We start from the raw sequence: 24,699 nt of genomic DNA on the forward strand, positions 1-24,699 counted from the left end.
GATCTATCAGAGTGAATTCACAGCGGAGCAGCTGGCTCAGGGACAGCCTAATAGCTTTTCTATTGCTCCAACGCCCTCTATTTACTCTCTTGTCATAAATTTGCAAAGTAACCTGGTTAGTTTGCAGACTGTAGTTATATTGGTCATCTCTTAGACCTTTGCCTGATTGTTTTCTCTGTAGGTGTTCAAATTTTTGGGAGGAGAACAAGGTCCTTCTCTACTTTCATTTTCTGAGTTAGCCATCCCATGTCTGCCCATGGTTATCCTCTCAAGTCCTTCTACAGTATTTGGGTGGCTCCTAACAAACTTTGCAAAAGATTCTTTCAGGCAGTCAACCTTATTTATGACAATTGACAAGAGATCATATATTGAGTTTACAGTTTGAGCTGTAAGCAAACATTGTCTAGAGAGGAAGTCTGTCACATTTTCCCCCTTCAAATTTGCTACATCTCCCTCCTGTGTAAAAAAGGCTGTTGCCGGATTCCAAGGAGGGGAGCCATTCTCCGAGAGGGAGGAGGACAACTCCACACGCTGTCCGCTCTCCAGTTCGGTTTGTAAGTCCCATTCCAATGAGTCACACAAATCAAACTTATCTGATAAGGTGCCTGAGAATGAGTTACTTACTGGAGCAGACTGTCTGTTTGCAATATAATCCTCCATTTTCTGCTGCTTCAAAGGCTTGGATATACTTTCTGCTGCAGAGTGCTGTCTCTTCCTTCTTTTCCTCATTCAGGTTTGTTAAAACAGGTTTTTTTTAAAAAAGTTTAAAACTATGGTTTAAAAGGTTAAATGGTTAAAAATGGGTTTAAAAAGTTTAAAAGGGGTAGGTTAAAATACAATATTAAAAGAGGTTAAAAAGTTAAAATAAAAATAAAGTAAAATAAAATAAAACTTTTACTTTTGCAGGAGCTCTTTACAGCCTTTGCTGCCTCTCCACCATCTTGGCTCCGCCCCTCCACTGCCACTCCGACTAGGAAAGCCAGATGTTAAGCAGTCTGCAGGGCAATAAAATAATATTCTGGAATAAGAATATGTATCTCTACCTTCCTGTTTTCTTCAAGTCAGTCATCACTCCTGGTGATCTCATGGACAAGTCCCTGAAGTTGGCAACATTTTTAGAAGTCCTTTGTGTGCTGTCTTCGCAAACTGATGTGATATCTGCCAGATATTGTCATGTGTGACATAGGACAATTATGTATTACAGCAAACCTTTTCAATCTAGGCACCCCACAGACTTCTATTTCTAGAATTCCCAGCTGACCTAGATCTTGCTAAGAATTTTGTGAATTGGTGTCTATACATCTTGAAGCTAAGATGTGTAACATTTCAAAAGCACTATTATTCCAGGGAAAGTTGTTCTTTAAAAAAAAATAGCCAACCTACACAGAATAATCATTGCAAGGACCATTACAGTCATATTTTTATATTAAATAGAGTACTATCTTTTGGAATCATTTCAACCACAGCTATTATCAGCAGGATCTGATTGTGAATTCTGACTGAAAGACAAGCTCAGCATTTGTTTCAGATTCTGAAAGCTATTTCTTCTCAATTAAATAATAATAATAATAATAATAATAATAATAATAATAATAATAATAATAATAATAATAATAATAATAATAATAATTATTATTATTATTTTATTTGTATACCGCCCTTCTCCCGAAGGACTCAGGGTGGTGAACAGGGCAAACATATAAAAGTACAGGACTACAAAAACTAAAAAAGAATTAAACAAGATGCCCAAGTTAAAACAGTAGATTAAAATACATTTAAAATAGCAGTAAAACCTAAACCCATCCCCCATCAGGCCAGGCCGGCTTGTTCGAACAAATAAGTCTTCAGATCGCGTCGGAAGGAGCGAAGGTCGGGCGCCATCCGGAGCTCAACCGGCAAATGATTCCATAAATCCGGGGTGCCCACAGAGAAGGACCTCCCCCTGGGGGCCACCAGACGACATTCTCTGACTGGTGGCACCCTGAGGAGGCCCTCTCTGTGGGAGCGCACAGGGCGGAGGGAAGTTGACGCCGGCAGCAGGTGATCCCTAAGGTACTCCGGACCCATGCCATGTAGGGCTTTGAAAACCATTACCAGAACCTTGAAGAGAGTTAAAACAAATAATTTCTATTTGAAAAAGTATAAAGATATCTTTATGTGATTTCCAGCTGATATTATTCCACTATTATCTTTAAATTACCAACAATCAGCTCTTTTGTAATTGAATAAAGATTCTGTTTAAAGCAGATTTCATTGATGAACGGAATACATCAAGATAAAAAATAATATGAAGAATATTTCATATTAAAAGCATGTTAACTCTAAAAGCGAGCCTTAGAGAACATGTAATAAAAAAATTACTGGAAATACACTGATGGCAAACAGCAGCAACTTTTTATTCAGGAATTAAACAGACTAAATCCACTCTCTCTTTTTGTTTTCTTTGCCAAGAATTATTTCACCTTCTAAATCAGCCATGTCAAACTTGCGACGTCACATGACATTGCGTGGTGTATCGAGAGTTTTGCCATTGCTGGCAATGGGGTGAGCGCGGCTTCCACGTGACGCGTCTGACCTGTGGGCCGGTAGTTTGACACCCCTGTTCTAAATTGATTCAAACCAGTTTCATACAGAAGAAGGGTTCTAACAATGCCATAAAGACAAAAGAGGAACATACTCGCCTTTGATCCATTTAGGACCAAAGAAATTACAAAAAATTTGTGATTAAAGTAGACATATTCAAGGATAATACTGGAAGAGGTCTGATAAAAATAAATGAGGTTAAAGAAAGATAGAAATACTATACTGAAACCCTTTACAGATACAATTATAGAATTGTAGTCAGTAAATGAGGACTACCAATATATTAAGGAAACTATTCTACTAACAATGGGACAGGGAAATGGACTAGGTGTCAGGTGCAGATGACTATACAATTTAAAGCTATAGAAGAAAAGGCAGTTAAAGCTCTAAGACCATTATAACGTGAATAAGATAAGGAACAGGTAAAAACACCTGGCCTAAACAGGTAATTATACCCTCAAGCTGACTGCACCTATGCAAGTTTTTTTGGCAGTCTTACAAAAATGTTTTGCCACTGCTTTCTTTTCAGCCTGGCGAGAAACTGAAACATACTGATGTATATTTTGAGAGAAGACGCTTGAGGAGGAATGGACTATTAACGTCTGGTAAATAAAAAAAGCCACACGGGTATGGGTAGACAAAATTTCACACAAAGCTCATTAAAAAAACTGGCATGGAAAACGCATGTCAGTCCTCTGCCAATAGATATGGGAAAAAGCAGCCTGGCCTAAAGACTGGAAAAAGTCTGTCTATATCCTAATCCGTAAAAAGGGAGATTCAAAGATAGCATTTCTGGTTGCTAAAGTGAACAATTCATTTTCTAAAAATTGCTAGAAATTAGCCTTATATATGCTAATTGCTGCAAGAATATTACATGCTTTTTTTATTAGGAAGGTCACTGGATACCCTCAACAGAAGAATAGCTGACTAAATTGTATGATTATGCTTCAGCTTCACAACTTAAACACTTCATAATTTAAAAACAAATATTTCAATTAATTTAATTAACATTGGGATGAATTTCTTGAATACATGGATTTGTATTACATCAAAATTTGGCTTACTGTTCTTATATGCATAGAGTTGTGAGAAGTCAGCTCTCCAGAGGTAGAAATATTAAAAGGGCAGAAAAATATATTTCCTCAAAGGATCTTAAAGAGGCAGAAAATCATGCCCAGTTTTTCTTAATAGCCCCAGGTCTCCCTCCCCCAAGCAGAAACCAGCTCTATAGAAATGCAGATGTAAACCATTCAGAAAACTTGAAGCTAGAAGATTAAGAAGACAAAGACCTAAAACCTACATACCCCACCCAAACTCTAAGACAGGACATAATAGGATTAACCCATATATGCCAAAGGGACACAGGTCAGAATACATGACACAGGAAATACAAAGCCTCAAACAGGAACAGGAAAAAACTCCAAACAAAAACCCACTCCCTACATGTGCTCACTCTTTTCTTCCAGAGCCATCTTCCTGTCTGCCCTCTTCTCTTCAATAAACTGCAACCTTCCTTCTAAAGTAGTTGTCATGTTGTTTATTCCCAGCTTGGACAGAACCATGATGACTTTTCCTTCAACAATTTAGCACGCCAGATGGGACTCCAAGCTAACCTCTCCAATGGACTGAGACTTTTATGCCCCATTTTGCCAGCAGCAGACCCCTTGTGTCTGTGGATGGGTTTCCCAGACCCTGCCCATGTGGAGCCAGGGTACTAAAGGGAGTTTTGGGTTTGAGCTCAAGGGCTGCTTTGGAAAGAATGTGAAGGTGAGTACCTCTAAATTTTAACTTTAAAGCCCAGGGGAGCAAAGGAAATGTGAGTATGGCTGTGTGTGAGAGTGAGAAAATCCTTTTCCCAATCGCAGTTGGATTTTGCTCCCTCTGGTCTGTTCAAGTGGCAGACCCTGGAAAGCATGGGGGTTTGGCCAGAGCGCAGGAACTTTTGTTAGGGAAAAGGGAGAGGCTGTGTGAAAATGGAATGAAATGAGTGAAAGAATTGGATTTGGCAACCAGCTGGTAAGGCCCTGTAAGCAAAGCTCATCTGTAGGAGTGGCTTATACTAGTGTACAAAGCACAGGTCCTCCCGAGTCTGAAAACTGAAGGCAGGGTGGTAGAAGGAGGCCATGTTCCTGTTGCGGCAGGTCCTCCTCAGACCCCTTTTGGTCTGCAAAGTGATGGTGGGGAGTTCCCTAGGTAGAAGGGGCCCGTACTACATTAGGGAAGCGAAGTCCTCCTGGGCAATTTTTTTAGTGCCCAAAAACTGACAGACAGGGCAGCAGGGATAGTATCAGTAAGAGTGGCTGGGAAGTACTGCTAGGGACCTGACTAAGCCAATTGAACCCCCACATCGGAAGGGGAACATGGTTAGCTGTAGTTTGAGGATGGGAATTAGGTCACCTATTGGAGATTTGCTTGAGGTGTGGGATAAGAGGCGAGTGCTTGTCCTGGATGGTATGAAAAAGGAAGCAAGACAAATTTGTGAAGAACGGGCTTTGCTCAGGGTTTTGCTGGGGAACCAATTTGACTAAATATACTTAAAGGGAAAATAATAGTGATTCTCTCTTTCTCTGCAACCATGTGGTATGTTTAAGATTTGTGCCTTCCCTAATTTGAGTTAACTGAGATTTATGGTGGGAATGACTAGGTGTAAAACTAAGACCTGTTTCCCTTTTCTGTTCCTTTCCTTGTCTTTGTGTGTATATGTGTGTCAAAGTCTTTGTGTGTGAGGTAAATGTGACTATTAACTGTCTCTAATCCAAAGAGAAAAGAATTTCTAAAATTTTGCTAGAAATTCTGCTTAAAATAAGCCATTAAAAGAAAAATTTCCTCACTCTAGCCAACAAACAGTGAAGAAAAATTGTTTTTTTCTTCTTCCTTTCTCTGTGTACTCTTAAGAACAGCCCAAAGTTACCAGGAGGGAATGTTTTAAGTTCATCTGCTGGAAAAGTTTCACTCTTGCATTTACTGTATGTGTTCTAATGGGTTTTATCTGTCTATCCTTTTCCTGAAACTTGACCAGCATTTTTCAATTTGCAAGTCCTTAAGTCCTAACATGTTGTAAATGTTCAAGTTCAGAAGTTAAACCTTTCATGTATGTTCTCTTACCAGAATCCAGCCTTTCTTTCATCCTCATCTGGGATGTCCTCAGTTTGTCTGCCTGTTTCTTTAACCACTGCAGTATTAATGCCTTTTCAAACTCTGCCTGCAAGCTACCCCCTTCCCCCATTCTACTTCTCCTTTTCTTATCCTCTGTTCCCCATGCCTTTGTCTGCCTCTCCTGCCTTTGTCTGCCTCTCCAGAAAGGGAGGAAGAGATATTGTTCTCATGTCTTTCAGCCCTGCATACATGACTCCCCCCCCCTCAACCTTTGGAAGCAGAGCACACTGACCCAGATGCTGCCTCCATCCATTTGAGCCACAGAATTGGGTTTTGAATCCAGCCATCCACTAAAAAGCCACCATCCAATCAGAGTGGAACAGATCTTCCCAAGTCCTACCATTCCCCCAGATGCCTTTGAAAGCTGCAGAAGGAAAGAGTCCTGGAGCCACTGATCCCTACGTGAAGCCTCAGAAGAAGCTTGTAAGCCGCCCTGAGTCTTCGGAGAAGGGCAGGATATAAATGGAATTAAAATAAATAAATAAATATTAGGAAGACTATGGGGGAGGGTGGAAACTCATTGTAAGGTTTTCTTTCTTGCCCCATTTGTATTGTAATAAGCCAGTTGAATGTATTTATGGAGAGATGGAATTTGGGAATAGTTGGCACAGCAAGTACTGAACACCTTGGACTTCTGTCTGGTGGGAGGGAAAATTTAACCAGGATGGTTGTATTGCTTATTTTGTATTAGTAGCTGCACAAACACACACACCATTCACAGTCACACTGAGTATCCCTCCACCTACCTTCAGTAAAGTTCACCAGGCTGCTTTTTGCTCTGTGGTGCCAAAGCTTTGCATGTTCAACTTCCTGCAAATTCTAAGGGGGAGGGAACCAGGCCCCTCAGGTGCTTTGCAATTCATATGCCCTGACTAGAGATCTTCAAACCTAAGCCCTGAATATCTTGTACTGGTGGACTCATATTGGGAGTCCTAGGGCTCATTATATGCAATTTAAGAAAAAATTAATAGCCTGGCTTGTATACTGGCTAACCTCAATCGGACATTACAAACCTGGATGCACTGAACTAAGAGGTAAGGCAGAAAACAACCCTTGAAAATGGGCAGCCAGTGGTTATGTACTGAGGCAAACTATGGCTGTGAAGAATTTTGGTAGGAATGTGCAAACCTGACTGGAAGCTCAAAGTGACATCCAACATTTGAAAGTGATTGGCACAGAATATTGGACACTATACATTTCTTTTCCACATAACAAAATGTTTGCCCTTTTAGACCTTTATGGGTTGGAAGCTCCCCTTTTGGGAGCCACTGCAGGTATCTGTTTCTGTTGCCTCTATTAGTGTCTTCTTTTTTTGGCTTAACAGTGTAAAGCTTGTTTACCAAGTCTCCCTGACCAGATCAATTTTATTCTTCTGCCAGTAAAAGTGTGTCACCCACACTATTATGGCACAAAGGGCAGATCTGTGGGAGGTCAGACCCCCCCCCGAGAGAAAGAAATATTAAAAGGGCAGAAAAATATATTTCCTCAAAGGATCTTAAAGAGGCAGAAAAGCATGCCCAGTTTTTCTTAATAGCCCCAGGTCTCCCTCCCCCAAGCAGAAACCAGCTCTATAGAAATGCAGATGTAAACCATTCAGGAAACTTGAAGCTATAATATTAAGAAGACAAAGACCTAAAATCTACATACCCCACCCAAACTCTAAGACAGGACATAATAGGATTAACCCATATATGCCAAAGGGACACAGGTCAGAATACATGACACAGGAAAGATAAAGCCTAAAACAGGAACAGGAAAAAACTCCAAACAAAAACCCACTCCCTACATGTGCTCACTCTTCTTTTTCTTCCAGAGCCATCTTCCTGTCTGGCTCTCCTCTTCAATAAACTGCAACCTTCTTTCTATAGTAGTTGTCATGTTGTTTATTCCCGGCTTGGACGAAACCATGATGAAGACTTTTCCTTCAACAGTGTAATGTTTTTACAAATCCAAAATGCCCTGCTGATTTTGTATCATAGCATAACTGCATGAAATTGATCCTTTGGGTGGCCGGTATATATAACTTTTCCCCCACCCAAGGTAGTCTGTCCTTCATTGTGCACATGTGTCTATTTTTCTGGAACCATTCATCCTTTTCCAAAGCTTTCCGGAATTCAATTCCGGTTTGGCTATCCAGCTGCGGTTTTAATTTAGCTTGTGCTCTGGTAGTTACTGGCACTGCCAGTTGTGATTCTGCCATAAGTGGTTTAGAATTGGTGGCTCGTGTGCTGTTATAGTGGGGCATGTGAGATAGTGCATCTGCTAGGAAGTTCTTTCCCCCTGGCAAATGCTTGAGCGTAAAGCGGAATTGGTGAAAATTTTGGGACCAGCAGGCTTGCTTGGGGTTGAGTTTCTTGGGTGTTTTCAATGCTTCCAGATTTTTGTGGTCTGTCTACACCTGAAAAGGGATTTTATTCCCTTCAAGGAACTGACTCCACATAAATAATGACCAGCGTATCCCGTATGCCTCTTTCTCCCACGTGGGCCAGCGCTGTTCCATTTCAGTGAGTTTCTTGGATGTATATGTGTAGGGTTGCAATATCCCTTCATCGTTTTCTTGTAACAGTACAGCTCCCAATGCCACATCGCTTGCATCTGCCTGTATTATAAAGGCCTTATCCATGTCTGGGTGTTTCAGAATAGGTGCTGCAGAAAAGAGTCTCTTTAATATCTCAAATGCCGCTTGGCATCCCATTGTCCATTTTAGTGGCTGGCTAGGCTTTACTGAAGATAATCCCTTCATTTTTAATAAGTTTGTGAGAGGCATTGCTGTCTGGGCAAATGAGGGGATGAATTGGCAGTTAAAGTTTGCAAAGCCCAGGAAACTTTGCAGTTGCTTTCTTGTGCGAGGTGGTGCCCATTCTAATACTGCTCTAACCTTCTCTGGGTCCATTTTAGTGCCCTGTGGGGATATGCGACAATCCAGGTAGTCTATTCTCTCCTGGTGGAATTCGCATTTCAATAATTTGGCATATAGGCGAGCAGCTCGCAGTTTCTTTAAAACCACTTTGACCAGGTTAACATGTTCCTCTTTTGTTTCGGTGAAGATAAAGATGTTGTCTAGATAAACCACTTTAATAGGTGCTTCCTTAGTACTTCGTTGATTAATTGCATAAATACTGCAGGGCCCTCTTGTAATCCAAATGGCAAAACTTTGAATTGGTAGCACCCCATTGGGCAATTAAATGTGGTTTTCCATTCATCTCCTTCCTTAATTCTAACACGGTAATACGCTTCCCTTAGATCTAGTTTAGTAAAAAAAATTCCTTTTGAGAGGTGTGATAAGGGGTAAGGGATATAGGTTGCTTTCACTGAATGTGTTCAATAGGCGATAGTCCACGCACAAATGTAAAGAGCTATCCTTCTTCTCTCTAAAGAGACCAGAGCAGCCACTTTATGCTTGGCTGGCTCAATGAACCCTCTTTCTACCGTATTTTCCGGCGTATAAGACGACCCGGCGTATAAGACGACCCCTTACTTTTAAGATTTTGAAGGTTTTGTCTTATACGCCGGAAAATACTTACATGCCCTGCCCGTCACAGAGGAGGCGAAGGCCCGACTGGCCCCGCCGGCCCTCCCACTGCTCCCGCGCTTCTGCCGGCCCCCGAGGCGCGTTTCCCAGGCGGCAGGCAGCGCCGGAGGGCAGCCGCCACCCCGCCACGGCCGGCGCCCCTTCTGCTTCCCCCCCAGGCCTTGAACTTCTCCCATTGGGCGCAGGGCGGGGCAGCTCCGCCTGCAGCCTCTTTTTTAGAACTCGTGCGCTTCCCTCTCACTGTCGGCCGAGGCGTGCTCGGCCGGGCTCCCGGTCCCTCTTCCCAGCCGGCTTCCCGCCCTGCCCCTCATGGAGCTGGACAGGGCGTGCAGCCTCTTGGTGTGGTTGCTTTTCCTGGGCAGCCTGGTGGTGCGGCTCCTGCGCTCAGAGCTGTTGCTGAGCTGGCGGCTGCTGCTGTGCGTGGGGCTGCTGGCCGTTTTGCCGCTGCCCCTCAGTGCCGCGCTCACGGCGGCTGCCTGCTGGCTCTGCTTCTCCCGTCCTCGGCGGCTCGCACTCCTAGTTGCAGTGCATTGGAGTAAGCGCCGGCAGAGGCTGCTCTTTGGTCACCCGCCAGGAAACTTGCCAAACCGGGAGAGCAACTGCCGCGCCCACGCCCCTCCTGGGATGCCGCGCCTGCCTGCCTCTTAAAGTGCCCACTCTGCATCCCTCTGGCCAAGGCAAAGGCGGCTGATGAGGACACTGACCTCGCTCCACGGGCGGCGGGAAGAGCTGCCACGTCTGGGAACTCCTTCTCCTCCTTCCCCCCTCCTGTCACCCTCTCGCCTCACGAAACGGCCTCTTAGCCCGGCGCGCAGCTCCGATCCCGGCCACCAGGCTGGCTCGTCTCCGACAGCACCGCCCGGCGGAAGCGCATCCCCGCAGGGGGGATAGCGGTGCTGGTGACAGGTGAGTACAGCGGGCGCGAGGCCCTCCCCTCGGGCCAAGAGCCAACGGGCAGCGCCGCCTTCGCGTGGGGAGAACCGCCCGACGCTCCCGCCCAGCCGTGTCCCGGAGCCGCGCCGGAGTTAGCTCATTTGCACGGGGCGGCCCGGATTTGCAAGAACGGGGACGCTCAACTGATTTGTTTTTTTTCCGGCGTATAAGACGACCCCCCCAACTTTTGAGAAGATTTTCAGGGGTTAAAAAGTCGTCTTATACGCTGGAAAATACGGTATTAACCAAAGATGCTGGTCTTTTTAGTGCCAAGGAAAATCATGTTATTTTGTACAATATGGATATCTTTCCCAGTTTTAAGAAATCTGAATGCTCAACTTATTAAAATAATTCATAAATGACAATTCCAAAATATTATGGCCATTTTAAAAAAATATATGTTTTTATTTCATTAGAAGATGGGTCTGAGTGTATGAGACTATTATCTAGAGATACCATAAATGTTTGATATTAATGGGCATTAAGTTGCTATCTCTGAAACAATTACAGCTACAAAAACTCAAATTTAGATTAAAATAGAATTCAACCAGTAATTAGCCTTGCATAATTTTCAAGTTCTATTATCAGCTACATCCAAAATTATCTGCCCACTTTCTAAGAATTATTTTTAGTCTTTATAGTTTATTTTTCTCCGTATCAATTTAAACTTAGTTCCACTTCTGGGTCATACTGTATGTAGACGCCTGTATTTACATAAATAAAATTTTATACTAGATTAAATTGTACAATACCTTTTTGCAATATAAATGTTTGCTTTTCAAAACCATTTTCAGAAAAGATGCATTTGTATGAACAATTGATGTTCTCTTCTTTCACACGTTTAAACCAAAGTTGTCTCATAACATATTTTTTCCCATTTTCATTACTGTTAAGAAAGGGGAAATTATACAATAACAATCCTATTAGAATTTACTCTGGAAAAAACCTCAAAGAATTCAAGGAATTTTACTTTTAAATAAACTGAAGAAGAGAGCTTATTGAATGCAATTAATTGATTTGGTCTTCAGTCATAAAAGGCAGTATGGCTCCTGCTCTCTTTTTCAGGCATTTGATATATCTGGAAGGATTTTGGAAGTTCCCAATTATGTGAAAGACAGTTTTTCTGTTGACCAGTTTGTTAATCTTGGAAATATATATACCTTAAATCAGGGCTTAAACTGTTTTCTTTATACAGTACCTTTCTCTTTGAAAGCTGTACTACTGACAATTTAAAGTTCCATATCTGTTTACTACTTCCATAGCATGCACTCCAGATATTGCAATTCCAATATATATGCAAAGTATTTGAAGAAAGTTGTCAGGGAATTGAAGAATAGAAAGATTAGTTTAAATAACTATATTATTCCCATCTATTAAAAATGGCTGGTTTATATTTTATGAATGAATATAATGGAAACAATTTCATCTGTCCATAAAGCCACATTCCTATGTTATGGAATTTTCATTTGGCAAAAATGAAGAAAGAGTTGTAATTTCCTCTCCAAAGAATAGGACTATTAATTATTTTTATAGTGCAAAATATGCCATTTGATTATACTGGATCTGAGTCATAGTAGATCACATTGCAAGAATTACCAAAGAAAATTAAAATACAAGTAGTCCTCAACTTACCACAGTTCATGTAGTGACCATTAGAAGTAATAATGGCACTGAAAAAGTCAGTGTCATGTGATCACCTTTTGCAAACTTCTGACAAGCAAAGTCAATGGGGAAGCCAGATTCACTTAATTATTGTGTTACTAACTTAACAACTGTAGTGATTCACTTAACAATTCTTGCAAGAGAGATCACAAAATGGGGCAACACTCACTTGACAAATGTCTCACCAACAAAAAATTTGGGCTCAATTGTGATCCTAAGTCAAGGAACTGCCTGCATGTCTAATTATCAAACAAGTGTAACAACATATTGTAAGTACATAATGTTTGGTTATGAATAGTACTTACTATTTGTGTTCCTCCCTTTGACACGGGGAATTATTATTCTGATATATTTCTATAATATCATCATGCACAATCTAATAAAGGTCATACTGGACTTCAACAAATTTTGAATAACCTAAAAACGCTGTGCAATTGAGGATTTCCTCTTTACCTAAGAGAAATATTTATTTAAAATTAATAATTTTAATGAAAGAAATATTCTCCCTTTTAATCCTCTTCAGAATTAAATTTGAAATCATTAACAGCCTTGCTTTGATGCATATTTCCTACCTGCTAGAATTCCTGACTTGGTTATATATTTTAATATAATTTAACAACTACAAATAACAACAAATAAGAAATTGGAAATTTAAAAAAATATTCACCTCACCAGAACTTCAAACTGAAAATTTTATAATTCTATTTCTATAATCATTAGTTATGAATCTATGTACCATAGGACTTGCCAACAATGTTTTGATACCACTGTTTCTTCTATTTGACTCTTTTATTCTAAAAGAGGGAAGGTACTGAAGGGTATTGAGGTACATTAAGTTTTATAAAATTTCAGAAAAATATTTTCTCATAGTACAACTACAATAGAGTAGCTATAAATTGTTGTATACCACTATCCTGCACATTACACCTTAAACATGAATATGGTTAAAAAATAGTTTACATGCTATGGTCAACAGAACTATAAAACTGTTAGAATGCTAAAGCTCCTGCATGACCTGAAATCTCAGAAACCAGTTGTTTTAAAAATTGGCAGTGGATACAGGCATGTTCTTTGACAAGAAAAATAACTAATTCTTTAAATTAAAATATCATTAATTATTTCTCTTTACAATTCTTTCAAAGGCATTCCAACCAGTTGTTTCTAAATGCTCTCTTCTTACTCTACTCTTCTAGAAGGAGTGTGGAGTCTGAGGAATAGATGCTGGATTTAAATATAAACCGAGAAATACCATTACTTGGTTTGTATTTAGTAATATAATATAGTAATATCATTCTAGCCCAGAGGTCCCCAACAGTTTGGGCACCAGGGACCGGTTATGTGGAGAGAGATTTTTCTGTGGACTGGAGGGGATGTGTTTTTGTGTGCTGCCTGCATCCCACGGACAAGGCTTTGTTTGTTTGTGTGAACCGGTTGCTGGCATGCCATGGCCCGGTACTGGTCCATGGACCAGGGGTTGGGGACTCCTGTTCTAGCCCAAGAACAGAAAAATCTATGATATTTTAAAGGCAATATATACAGCCAGCTTTTGAAAAGGCCCACTTGTTGATAATATAGTCAAATATCATCACAGATTAATAATAAAGAGAAGTACCTATTTCAGTTTTGAAAACATTATAAGCGGATCCAATTAGCTTTGGGACATTTTCTTCAGTACCTTAAGAAGAGAAAAGAATATTAAACATTCTCTGATGTGCTCAGTGAAAAATATTATTTTGTGTAATTACCTCCAATATTAAGATAATGAAACACATCAAATATTTTAAGATCCCTAGCCATTCATTTGCTAACATGGGATGTCTCAATTCTTTACTTCAAGCTTCTTACCAATAATTACAAAATTCTTATATTGGCCCTTGAAGACAGTTTTTAAATTAATTGGACTTAAGATATACCACAACACTATTTTAATATCCTCACATCTACTCCATACAAAAGGAAAGAAGACACAGGGAAGTGCTCCCCTCTATATTTTTAATTATGTGATAGCACAGAGGTCTCCAAGCAAATTTAAGACTTGTAGACTTCAACTCCCAGAATTCCTCAGCCAGCCATGTTGGCTACGGAATTCTAGGAGTTAAAGTCCACAAGTCTCAAAATTGCCATGTTTGGAGACCCTTGTGATAACACATTACAATTACCATATAGATTACCAGCTAAGCTGCCAAACCATCATTCTCCTTTTGCCTTGAAAACAATGATTGTCAGCTTGAGGGAAGCTGAGGCAAATACTCCAGTCAATATAAAGACAGTTTTCCACAAACCATGCTAAGGATGAGTATTCAAATGGGAGATCCCTTTTCTGAGATTTCATAAGTGAGGCAGAAATAAATAAATCAATTGGCCACCAGAAAGCGAAGATGTAATGATTTCATATTGATTCTGCCAAAGGCAACAGCCTTCTGTGAAAATGTTCTTCTGTCATTAGGAAGTATTCTCAGAATTACATAGCTGAATTTTCCTTTCTAAGGAGAGGAGTATCCAGTACAGTAGAATGATTTTCAGTATGATGGTCTTCTAATACCATATGCAAAATAGAAGTATGGTACATTGCATATAATGTAAGAACCATGTTAGTGGCATGCATACATAAGATCAAGCAAGCTGCTATCAGGGAGTCCTCAACTTATGAATGTTTGCTTAGCAACCATTCAAGCTTATGACAGACCCCCCCAAAAACTTTGACCCAGTTCTAATGTTCTGACAATGGCCACCTATGTCACATGACTACATTTCAGCCATTTGGAAACAATAATTTAGGACAATTTGCAGTGTCCCATGGTCACATGACCATGATTTATGATGGTTCTTTTTTTCCAAAAACCAATGTTTACTTCCATTTTTCAGTAGAAATGCCCTAAACATTGGGTTCACTTAACCACGGTGTTCATTTTACAACTACCACATATGCTTAATGAAACTGCAAAGAAGGTTGTAACATTGGGACCAATCACATGGTGACCCATTTTGTGACATTCACTTGACCGTAATGAGCAGACTCCATTATGGTCATAAGTCAAGGACTATCTGTATCAAGCAATAAGACTTACTTCATCCAGTTATACAGCCAACAAGCATGAAGGACTTGAAGTAGAGATAATTTCTGATAGAGAGCTGCTGGCATGAGATAAAAATGAAGGGTTGTACAGAGGACTTGTTAGAAGACCCTATGTGTGTGCACAGTCATCTATCGGGCTTCTGTTTTCTCCAGCACAGCTTTCATTACTAGTCAATACATGTATAAACATGGACAGCTTAAACAACTGTAATCCATAAACATAAGAGGATTGAAAGTCTTTCTCTATGTTGTGTTTTCCTGAGTTCTCCATTACTTCATAATATACTAAAATTCAAACATGCTACATTAGAGCAAGAACACCACTGATTGTGGTACCAAGCCATTTAACAATTTTACACAGCCTCACCTTTAACATTTAAATTGGTGGTACTTGTGCTGTTATATTTCTTTCCTGCATGAAGAATTGTTTTTACACATGTATATTTTCCACCATCCTTTTCTGTTAATTGATCAATGTGCCATTCTTCTTCACCTCTCTTATTAATATTCTCTATGCAGTCCTATTTCAATGAAGATGTTTACAAAACAGCTCATTATAAGCATAAAATACACAGATTTTTAAAAGGGGACATATTGTAAGATAAAGCTGCCAACCCTATTGGGGAAAAAACGTATCAACTGCTTTTTTTCTGATCACTTGGATAAACATGATTGCATCAGCTTTCATTTGTTATATTCGTTATATTCAAAAAATTATTCTGTCTACAGCTCTTGATCTGGGAATAAACCCCAAGGAGACAAATATGCATATATTTAGATGTTTAAATTAAATCCTCAGACTTAGTTGCTTAAAATAAATTATTTGTGTTAAATCCACTCCAGGAAAAAGCAAGAACCTTTGGAAAGAAAGAGTGCAATGCAGAAACAACCTGCTTATGTCAATATTCACTCTTTTTCAATGAAATATGTAGTTATTACTAGAATGTATTACCAACAGAAGTTTATATTATAAACCAGTATTCATGAAGTTAACAAATTAAACCATCTGTAAAATATTAATAAAATACTCCCCTTATACAAATTTCTGTTCAAGACATGTAAAGGATTTATTAAAAAGAAATTAATTTTCAACAACAGATAAGTTGATTAGAAGTTGCTATCCAGATGTAGAAGACACTGGCAGTGAAGTTTTAAACTCTAATTAGCTTCAGACTAGGATCCTTGATGTATTTATTTCCACCATGCATGGAAACAAGGATATGAACTTTAGCTACATTGAGAGATTTTTGAATAAGTGTGTAACTCCTTGAATGAATAGTGGTTGACAAAAGTCCTCGCTTTGTACAGCAATTCTACAAGCACAGTGGAAATGTTTACATCTGGGAAGCTTCACCAGAATGAAAGGTTCATAAACCGCTATCCAAAAAATGCAACATTTAGTGTCTGGAAGAATCTACATATCTATCTCTATAGGTGATGGACTCTGTTGAACACCATTATGCTGTACTCATACTGGGTTTTCATTGAAGCCACCAGGATCACTAAACAAAGAGGAAGACAATGTTCTCTGCAACTCAGATGATCATTTGTATTTTTATTGTTACAGTGGATGAATGCAGTGGATGACAATTTCCATTGTGGTATATTATCTCCCTCTTCCTGACTCAATCTATAAACAAGTAATAGTTTTAAAAGTACCTTATACCACGTTATGTTAATAACATTTGTACTATCATTTGTATCACTGCATGTGAAAGAATAGCCTGTCTCAATTATTCCATCTCTTCCAGTAAGCAAATGCTCTTCAGTGAAACAATTGCTTTTATTTCTCTTGATGACATTTAATGACCATTCTTTGCAGGTTATCTTCCAGGTTCCATTTCTGCATGGGAACAAGAAATGTGACATTTAAAGCAGAATAGTTGTTTCAAGGAGGAGATATATATCCAACTTCTTCATATCATAAAAATAAACTTACAAAATCTATGTGAAGAAATTAAGGGTATAGATCTCAAAAGTTAAAGAATATGTCCTTATTTTTGTTATGTGGCCACATTTTTAAGTGCTTAAAACTTGGATAAACCCAGCTATTTCAAAGGCTGAACTAGACTGCCAATCACAGCTACTACCATGATTGGCAGTTACCACCAGGATCAATTCAGTGTCACTCAGAAGTCTGAAAAGTCAGACCAAATTAGCATCCATGTTAATACAAGTATAACGTCCTTCTTTTTTACGTCCTTCTTTTTTACGTCCTTCTCTTGTAATAATTTATAATCACAGTTTAGCTAGACAAATATATACATAAAGATGTATACTTATTCATTTTAAAATTGGGTTATGGATAATTCTTGCTTAATGACCATTGTTCAGTGACCATTCAAAGTTTTGATGATGCTGAATGAGTGGGAGTTATGACTGGTCATCATATTTGTAGCCATCACACATCCCTACATATGATCACAGTTCAGGAACTTGGTGACCAGCTCAGAATTATGAGGTCACTATATCCCACAGACAGATGATCACCTTTACTGTGGACTCCAACAAGCAAAGTCAGTGGGGAAGCCAGCAGGAGATTGCAAATGGCAACAATGTGACATTGCACTTAACAATTCTGCAGGATTTGTTTAACAATGGCAACCAGAAGTTCTAGAATTGCCATTTTAAGTCAGCACAGTCAACATGACATCATGCTTTATGACTGTGTTTTTGTTCCAAATTGCCGCTGTTAAATGAGCACCTTTATCTTTTTCTAAAGAAAACAGTATTTACTTCTAATTAAATATGTTTAGTATCACAGCATAATATTCTTGAATACATGATTAAAACAGAAGAATGACATTTTTGGTGGATGTAAACCACATAGTGTTTGAAATGGGAGGAATAAGAGTATCATATGTTAGACTACTATACAAAGCAGTTATAGATTTATTTTATCTGTTTTTTCCTCCATTTATTATTGGTATGCACACGTTGTTGTTTCATTCTTTTTAGAGGTCTATATAAATGATACCAATAAAAGTACAATGAACGGTGCTACATTTTATAAATATAAAAGAATATTATTTTCTCTGTTATCATTAAAAGAAAGAAAGGAAAGTATTTTTTTCTATTTGGGGGCATACCCTGTTTCAAAACTGGAAAGAAACTATGTATTTAGTTTTGATTAGAGGCTTTAGAAAGATATATAATGCCTGATTCCTTAAAATGGGGGTGGGAAGAGAATGTTTAGAGGACTTACTTTTTCTTGATTGTCAAAAGTTTGGGTTTGGTTTATCAGGAAAATAGAAGCAACTTAAGAAATTAGATGACTAGAGAAAATAATGTCTCCATTATAAAACAATTAATACACGTAAGAATATTTGGAAATTCCACTTTAAAACAAGGAAAGGTTGAATTCATCATTTTCTAAAATGCAATTGCTGAAATATTTATGTAGATCATAGCAGTGAAGTGCTTAAGTACCATTTAAGTGACAGACTTACTCATACTTTTTGTAACATTCTTCCTGTTGTGGACATGCTGAGAAAAATTTAATTTGCAATACCTTTCCTGTTATACACACACATTGAGGCTGAAAATTGTGCCATCGCCTTTGGAGCTAAGAAAATGGAACAAACAAACCACAATTTCTGAACCAACAGGGTTATTATATATCTGTGCTCTGCCACAGAATTTACTGATATCATATTCAAAGCTTGTTAATGTTTTAAAGTTTTAAAGACTAGTTGCACCAAGAAGATCATGATATCTAGAAAACTTTGGCTATCTTTCTTTTTCAGCAAATTCTAAAAGATTTTGGAAGCTCTATGCTATTGTTTGGGTATAGGCAAGTGACTGAGAAAGAATGAATAAACTGAAATTTCACATAAAAACTCCTGTCAATCAAGTCAATCCTGGATAAAGTCATGTGAAAAGCTTAGATGAAGGGGCTTGTGTAATTAATGTTTCTCTTGGAAGGTTAGGAAGCACTAGTAGACTCCCAAAATACTTACCCCCAGGTTTCTCTGGAAATAAGTTGTCTATATCTTGGAGAAGGAAGATAAGACTTTAGGGATTTAATATTCAATGACTTCCCCTGTAGACTATCATTAAACACTCCAAGTGGGACTCTTTTGAAAATGCAAATATTTGACCACTCATTATCACTTCCCCAATTCAGATTTGGACACCATCTAAGGGACCTCTTGGACTTTCAGCTCCTGCTCTAATATACATCCACAGATCAGGACATCCAGATATAATTCAAAGTCCTGGTTATCACATTTAAAGTCATTTATGGCATAGGGCTGGCTATCTGAGGTATTGCTTGTCTCCAGTCATCCCTGCCATCTGTTTTGATCCAGCAGGGTGGGCATATTCCAAATCCCTTCAGTTAAAGAATTTCATCTGGCAGGACACAGGAGAAGCAACTACTCTGCTGCAATTCCTGACTTCTGGAATTAGCTTCCTCCCATAGATTTTTGTGGTTCCCAAACTTATGTCACTTAGAAAACTGCTAGAGATATGATTATTCTCCCAGGCCTTGGTGACAGTTGATTTTAGAACCACTGTTTTCTTTTGTTTTGATTTTCTGGTCTTATTTGTTTTGCTTTTCAATTTTACTTTCCATACACTGGTTTTTTTAGTTGTAAATTGCCCAAGAGTCATTTAAGAATAGGGCAATCTAAAAAATTCCCCTTCATGGATTACTGCCTTGTTGTGGCAAAGGGGCTTGCGTAATTCAATGAAGCTACGAGCTATGCCGTGCAGGGCCACCCAAGACGGACAGGTCATAGCAGAGAGTTCTGACAAAACATGATCCACTGGAGAAGGAAATGGCAACCCACTCCAGTATCTTTGCCATGAAAACCCCATGGACAGTACCAAAAGGAAAAAAGATATGACGCTGGAAGATGAGCCCCTCAGGTCAGAAGGTGTCCAATATGTTACTGGGGAAGAGCAGAGGGCTAGTACTAGTAGCGCCAGAAAGAATGAAGCGACTGGGCTAAAGCCGAAAGGACGCTCAGTTGTGGATGTGTCTGGTGGTGAAAGGAAAGTCCGATGCTATAAAGATTTTTTCTCCATAGGAACCTGGAATGTAAGATCCATGAATCAAAGAAAGCTGGACGTGGTCAAACAAGAGATGACAAGATTGAACACTGACATCTTAGGAATCAGCAAAGTAAAATGGACAGGAATTGGTGAATTTAATTCAGATGACCATCAAGTATACTACTGCAGGCAAGAATCCCTCAGAAGAAATGGAGTAGCCTTCATAGTCAATAAAAGAGTAGGAAAAGCAATACTGGGATACAATCCCCCAAATGACAGAATGATCTCAGTTTGAATCCAAGGCAAACCATTCAATATCACAGTAGTCCAAGTCTACGCCCCAACTACTGGTGTTGAAGAGGATGAAATTGACCAATTCTATGAAGCCCTACAGCAACTTATAGAACTAACACCAAAAAATGATGTCCTTATCATCATGGGGGATTGGAATGCTAAAGTAGGAAACCAAAAGATAATGGAATAACAGGCAAGTTTGGAGTACAAAATGAAGCAGGACACAGACTGATAGAATTTTCTCAAGAGAATACGACGGTCATAGCAAACACTCTTTTCCAACAACCCAAGAGACAACTCTACACATGGACATCACCAGATGGTCAACACAGAAATCAGATTGACTATGTGCTCTGCAGTCAAAGATGGAGAAGCTCTATACAGTCAGTAAAAACAAGACCAGGAGCTGACTATGGCTCAGACCATGAGCTTCTCATTGCAAAATTTAGGCTTAAGCTGAAGAAAGTAGGGAAAAGCACTAGGCCAATCAGGTATGAACTAAATCATATCCCTGACGAATATACAGTAGAGGTGACAAATAGATTTAAGGAATTAGATTTGATAGACAGAGTGCCTGAAAAACTATGGACAGAAGTTCGTAACATTGTACAAGAAGTAGCAACTAAAACCATCCCAAAGAAAAAAAATGCAAGAAAGCAAAATGGCTGTCTGAGGAAGCTTTTCAAATAGCTGAGGACAGGAGGGAAGTGAAAGGCAAGTGAAAGAAAGATACACCCAATTGAATGCAGAATTCCAGAGAACAGCTAGAAGAGATAAGAATGCCTTCCTAAATGAACAGTGCAAAGAAATAGAAGAAAACAATAGAATAGGCAGGAGTGCAGATCTCTTCAGGAAAATTGGAGAGATGAAGGGAACGTTTCATGCAGAAATGGACATGAAAAAGGACCAAAATGGCAGGGACCTAACAGAGGCAGAAGAGATTAAGAAGAGGTGGCAAAATTACACAGAACTATACAAGAACGAGCTTAATGTCCCAAATAACCACGATGAGGTGGTCACTGACCTCGAGCCAGACATCCTAGAATGTGAAGTGAAGTGGGCCTTAGAAAAGCTGAGCAACAACAAAGCTAGTGGAGGTGACAGTATTCCAGCTGTGCTATTCAAAATCTTAAAAGACGATGCAGTTTGTGTTACACTCAATTTGCCAGCAAATTTGGAAAACTCAACAGTGGCCACAGGCTTGGAAAAGATCAGTTTACATTCCAATTCCAAAGAAAGGCAGTGCCAAAGAATGTTCAAACTATCGCACCATTGCACTCATTTCACATGCTAGTAAAGTTATATTTAAAATCCTACAAGATAAATTCCAGCAGTATATGGATCGAGAACTACCAGAAGTACAGGCAGGATTTCGAAGAGGCAGAGGAAGTAGAGATCAAATTGCCAACATAGGCTGCATCATGGAGAAAGCTAGGGAGTTCCAGAAAAACATCTACTTCTGCTTCATTGACTATGCTAAAGCTTTTGATTGTGTGGATCACAACAAACTGTGGCAAGTTCTTAAAGAGATGGGAGTACCAGACCATTTTATTTGTCTCTTGAGAAGCCTATATGTGGGCCAAGAAGCAACAGTGAGAACTGGACATGAAACCACTGACGTTCAAAATTGGGAAAGGAGTCTGGCAAGCCTGTATACTGTCACTCTGCCTATTTAACTTATATGCAGAGCACATCATGAGAAAGGCAGGGCTAGATGAATCAAAAGATGGAATTAAGATTGCTGGGAGAAATATCAACAACCTAAGACATGCAGATGATACCACTCTAATGGCAGAAAGTAAAGAGGAACTAAAGAGCCTCTTGTTGAGAGTGAAGGAGAGTGCAAACGTTGGGTTGAAACTGAACATTAAAAAAACCAAGATCATGGCATCTGGTCCTCTCAATTCCTGGCAAATAGATGGGGAAGAAATGGAGGTAGTGACAGATCTTATTTTCCTGGGTTCCAAGATCACCGCAGATGGGGACTGTAGCCAAGAAATTAAAAGATGCTTGCTCCTGGGGAGGAAAGCCATGGCAAACTAACAGCACACTAAAAAGCAGAGACATCACCCTGCCAACAAAAGTGTGTATAGTCAAGGCTATGGTCTTCCCAGTTGCAATGTATGGCTGTGAAAGTTGGACCATAAGGCCGAGAGCCAAAGAATTGAAGCCTTTGAACTATGGTGCTGGAGAAGACTCCTGCGAGTCCCTGCTTGGACTGCAAGGCGATCAAACCGGTCAGTCCTAGAGGAGATCAACCCTGCTCTTTAGAAGGCCAGATCCTGAAGCTAAAACTCAAATACTTTGGCCACCTAATGAGAAGGAAGAACTCACTGGAGAAGAGCCTAATGCTGGGAAAGGTTGAGGGCAAGAGAAGAAGGGGACGACAGAGAATGAGGTGGCTGGATGGAGTCACTGAAGCAGTAGGCGTGAGCTTAAATGGACTCCAGAAGATGGTAGAAGACAGGAAGGCCTGGAGGAACGTTGTCCATAGGTTCGCGATGGGTCGGACACTGTTCTGAACCAGCCCTCTTCTGGCCTTGTAGTAAGGCAAACCCCTATTCAGATAGAAGAGACTGGAGAGCGTTCAAGGCTAAAAGGCGTCTGAAGCAGTAGGCGTGAGCCTAGATGGACTCCAGAAGATAGTAGAGGACAGGAAGGCCTGGAGGAACGTTGTCCATGGGGTCGCAATGGGTCAGACACGACTTCGCAACTAACAACAACAAATCTAAAAATTAAATTAAATTAATACTGTAAGCTGAGTGTTGGGACACAATGTAGCAGCTAAGATTCTAACAGGAATGTCTTTTGCAGATCATATTACACTGATCTTGAAAAGAAGATCATTGATACTGAGTTGGAAAGTGGACACAAATCAAAGAATTGCTTTTGACCTAAAACCTAAACACCTGGAGATACACTAGCGCAAGGATTGGTCCTCTTTTCTCATAATTTACAGTGCTTATTAAATGTCCTGTTATATGTCCACTCATTTAGTGACTTTGATGGGTTGGGTTTTGAAATACAGCCCTTTACAGTAATAGCAAACTAACTCTGAAAAATTACTCCAAAGGGACATGGACTTGCCGCTTACATGTAATATATGAACAGGATAATTTTGTAATAATGAAATTTTAATATGTGTAAACACTTTGTCATACTTTAACTTTAAATGCTACAAATGCTGAATGGATTTCTTGCTTTTACATCACTGTTGAGGAGTAAATGATGACTAAATTTACCTTGGGAACATGAAGAATTCTTACCATAGCAAAAGAGATGGTTTATTACAAATTATTAAACTGGGTAAATGAATATTATTTAAATGTAACATCTGGAACAAAATATATACTTTATAAAGGAATGCTTTACCATGAAGAATTTATATCTTTTATAGTGCATATAGCTAACATGTTATTTTTTTAAAAATGAATACATTATTTCAGAAGTTTACTTAGGATAAAATGCCTTTTTGATTCAGGAAGCTTCTACTGTTATCTAAAGAAGGATGTTTGATTTCCATATTAAGTTTACTTTATAGGGTGGATTTTCTTTTTTCTGGTTCATGGATGGCAAGTTTTACTGTTGCAAACTTTTCCCCAGTAGTTATATTGGAATTGTTGCATAGGTGGGACAACATTAATGTTCAACTGTCTTGGAACATATGGGGTTCTCCTTCCATTTGTTTTATTTACTGGAGTTTGATCCTTCTGATAATGCTACATTAATATCAAACTCAAACTTGGTAACAACAAGACAACCTTTTTTTTTTTAGAATCTATGTAGCATGTGAAGCCTATACCTTAAATAGCCTTAAACTGTAATTGTTTTGTTGTTATTTGAGGAATTGGAACATAAATATTTGCCCTCACATGCAAAATAGAAATATATTCCACTAACAATCTTTTAATATGGGTCAACACTCAAAACTCCCTCCAGTAATAAGTGATTTACCATTTAATTTTCAGATTAATAAAATAAATTCTTAAAACAGTTGTAGAAAAGATTAAATCAGTTATTCAAATGAACATGTTGCCCTGGTTGACATCTGACTTTATGAAAAATCTCATTTCTACCTTTCTCATCAACCAGAGTTTAGTCACAAGCTGACTTCTTTACCACAATTCTGCTGCTACCCAGGTATTCAGCCATGTGACCATCAGAGGACACCTAGCTGCCATTTTAGAGACTTCTCCCCTTGCTTGGCTAACTGGTGCCCATTTTTCAGCTAACTGGCCATGAATTTAGGGAGGTGACATCCAGGAAACTGAGAATGGACCATAAGGTTGGAGAACAGAGACAAATATGAATATAACTTCCTTTTTAAACACATAGTCATATCTATGTATATAGTGCACCTACTTGAGACAGCATTGATAGATTCCAGTATCATTCAGTAAAATTGGCCAAAATTGCAAATTAGACCCATTCAAATCAATTCTGCTGTCTCCATGAATTAGCATTT

At 39.2% G+C, this 24,699-nt stretch overlaps 1 protein-coding gene across 1 annotated transcript; it reads right to left on the reverse strand.

Annotated features, from left to right (window-relative positions):
* Positions 1–1,695: 1,695 nt before the first annotated feature.
* On the reverse strand, positions 1,696–24,699 carry LOC310639742 (interleukin-18 receptor 1-like). The gene is made up of 7 exons (XM_083361605.1): positions 24,597–24,699; positions 16,602–16,785; positions 15,310–15,463; positions 13,479–13,541; positions 12,172–12,319; positions 10,957–11,090; positions 1,696–2,100 (listed from the first exon to the last, which is right to left on the reverse strand). Exons 1-5 carry the CDS (start codon positions 24,695–24,697, stop codon positions 12,243–12,245), a joined length of 579 nt encoding a protein of 192 aa, XP_083217731.1. The 5' UTR covers positions 24,698–24,699; the 3' UTR covers positions 1,696–2,100; positions 10,957–11,090; positions 12,172–12,242.

This window comes from Vipera ursinii (assembly GCF_947247035.1).
Source record: "Vipera ursinii genome assembly, chromosome: 4".
Lineage (NCBI taxonomy): Eukaryota > Metazoa > Chordata > Lepidosauria > Squamata > Viperidae > Vipera > Vipera ursinii.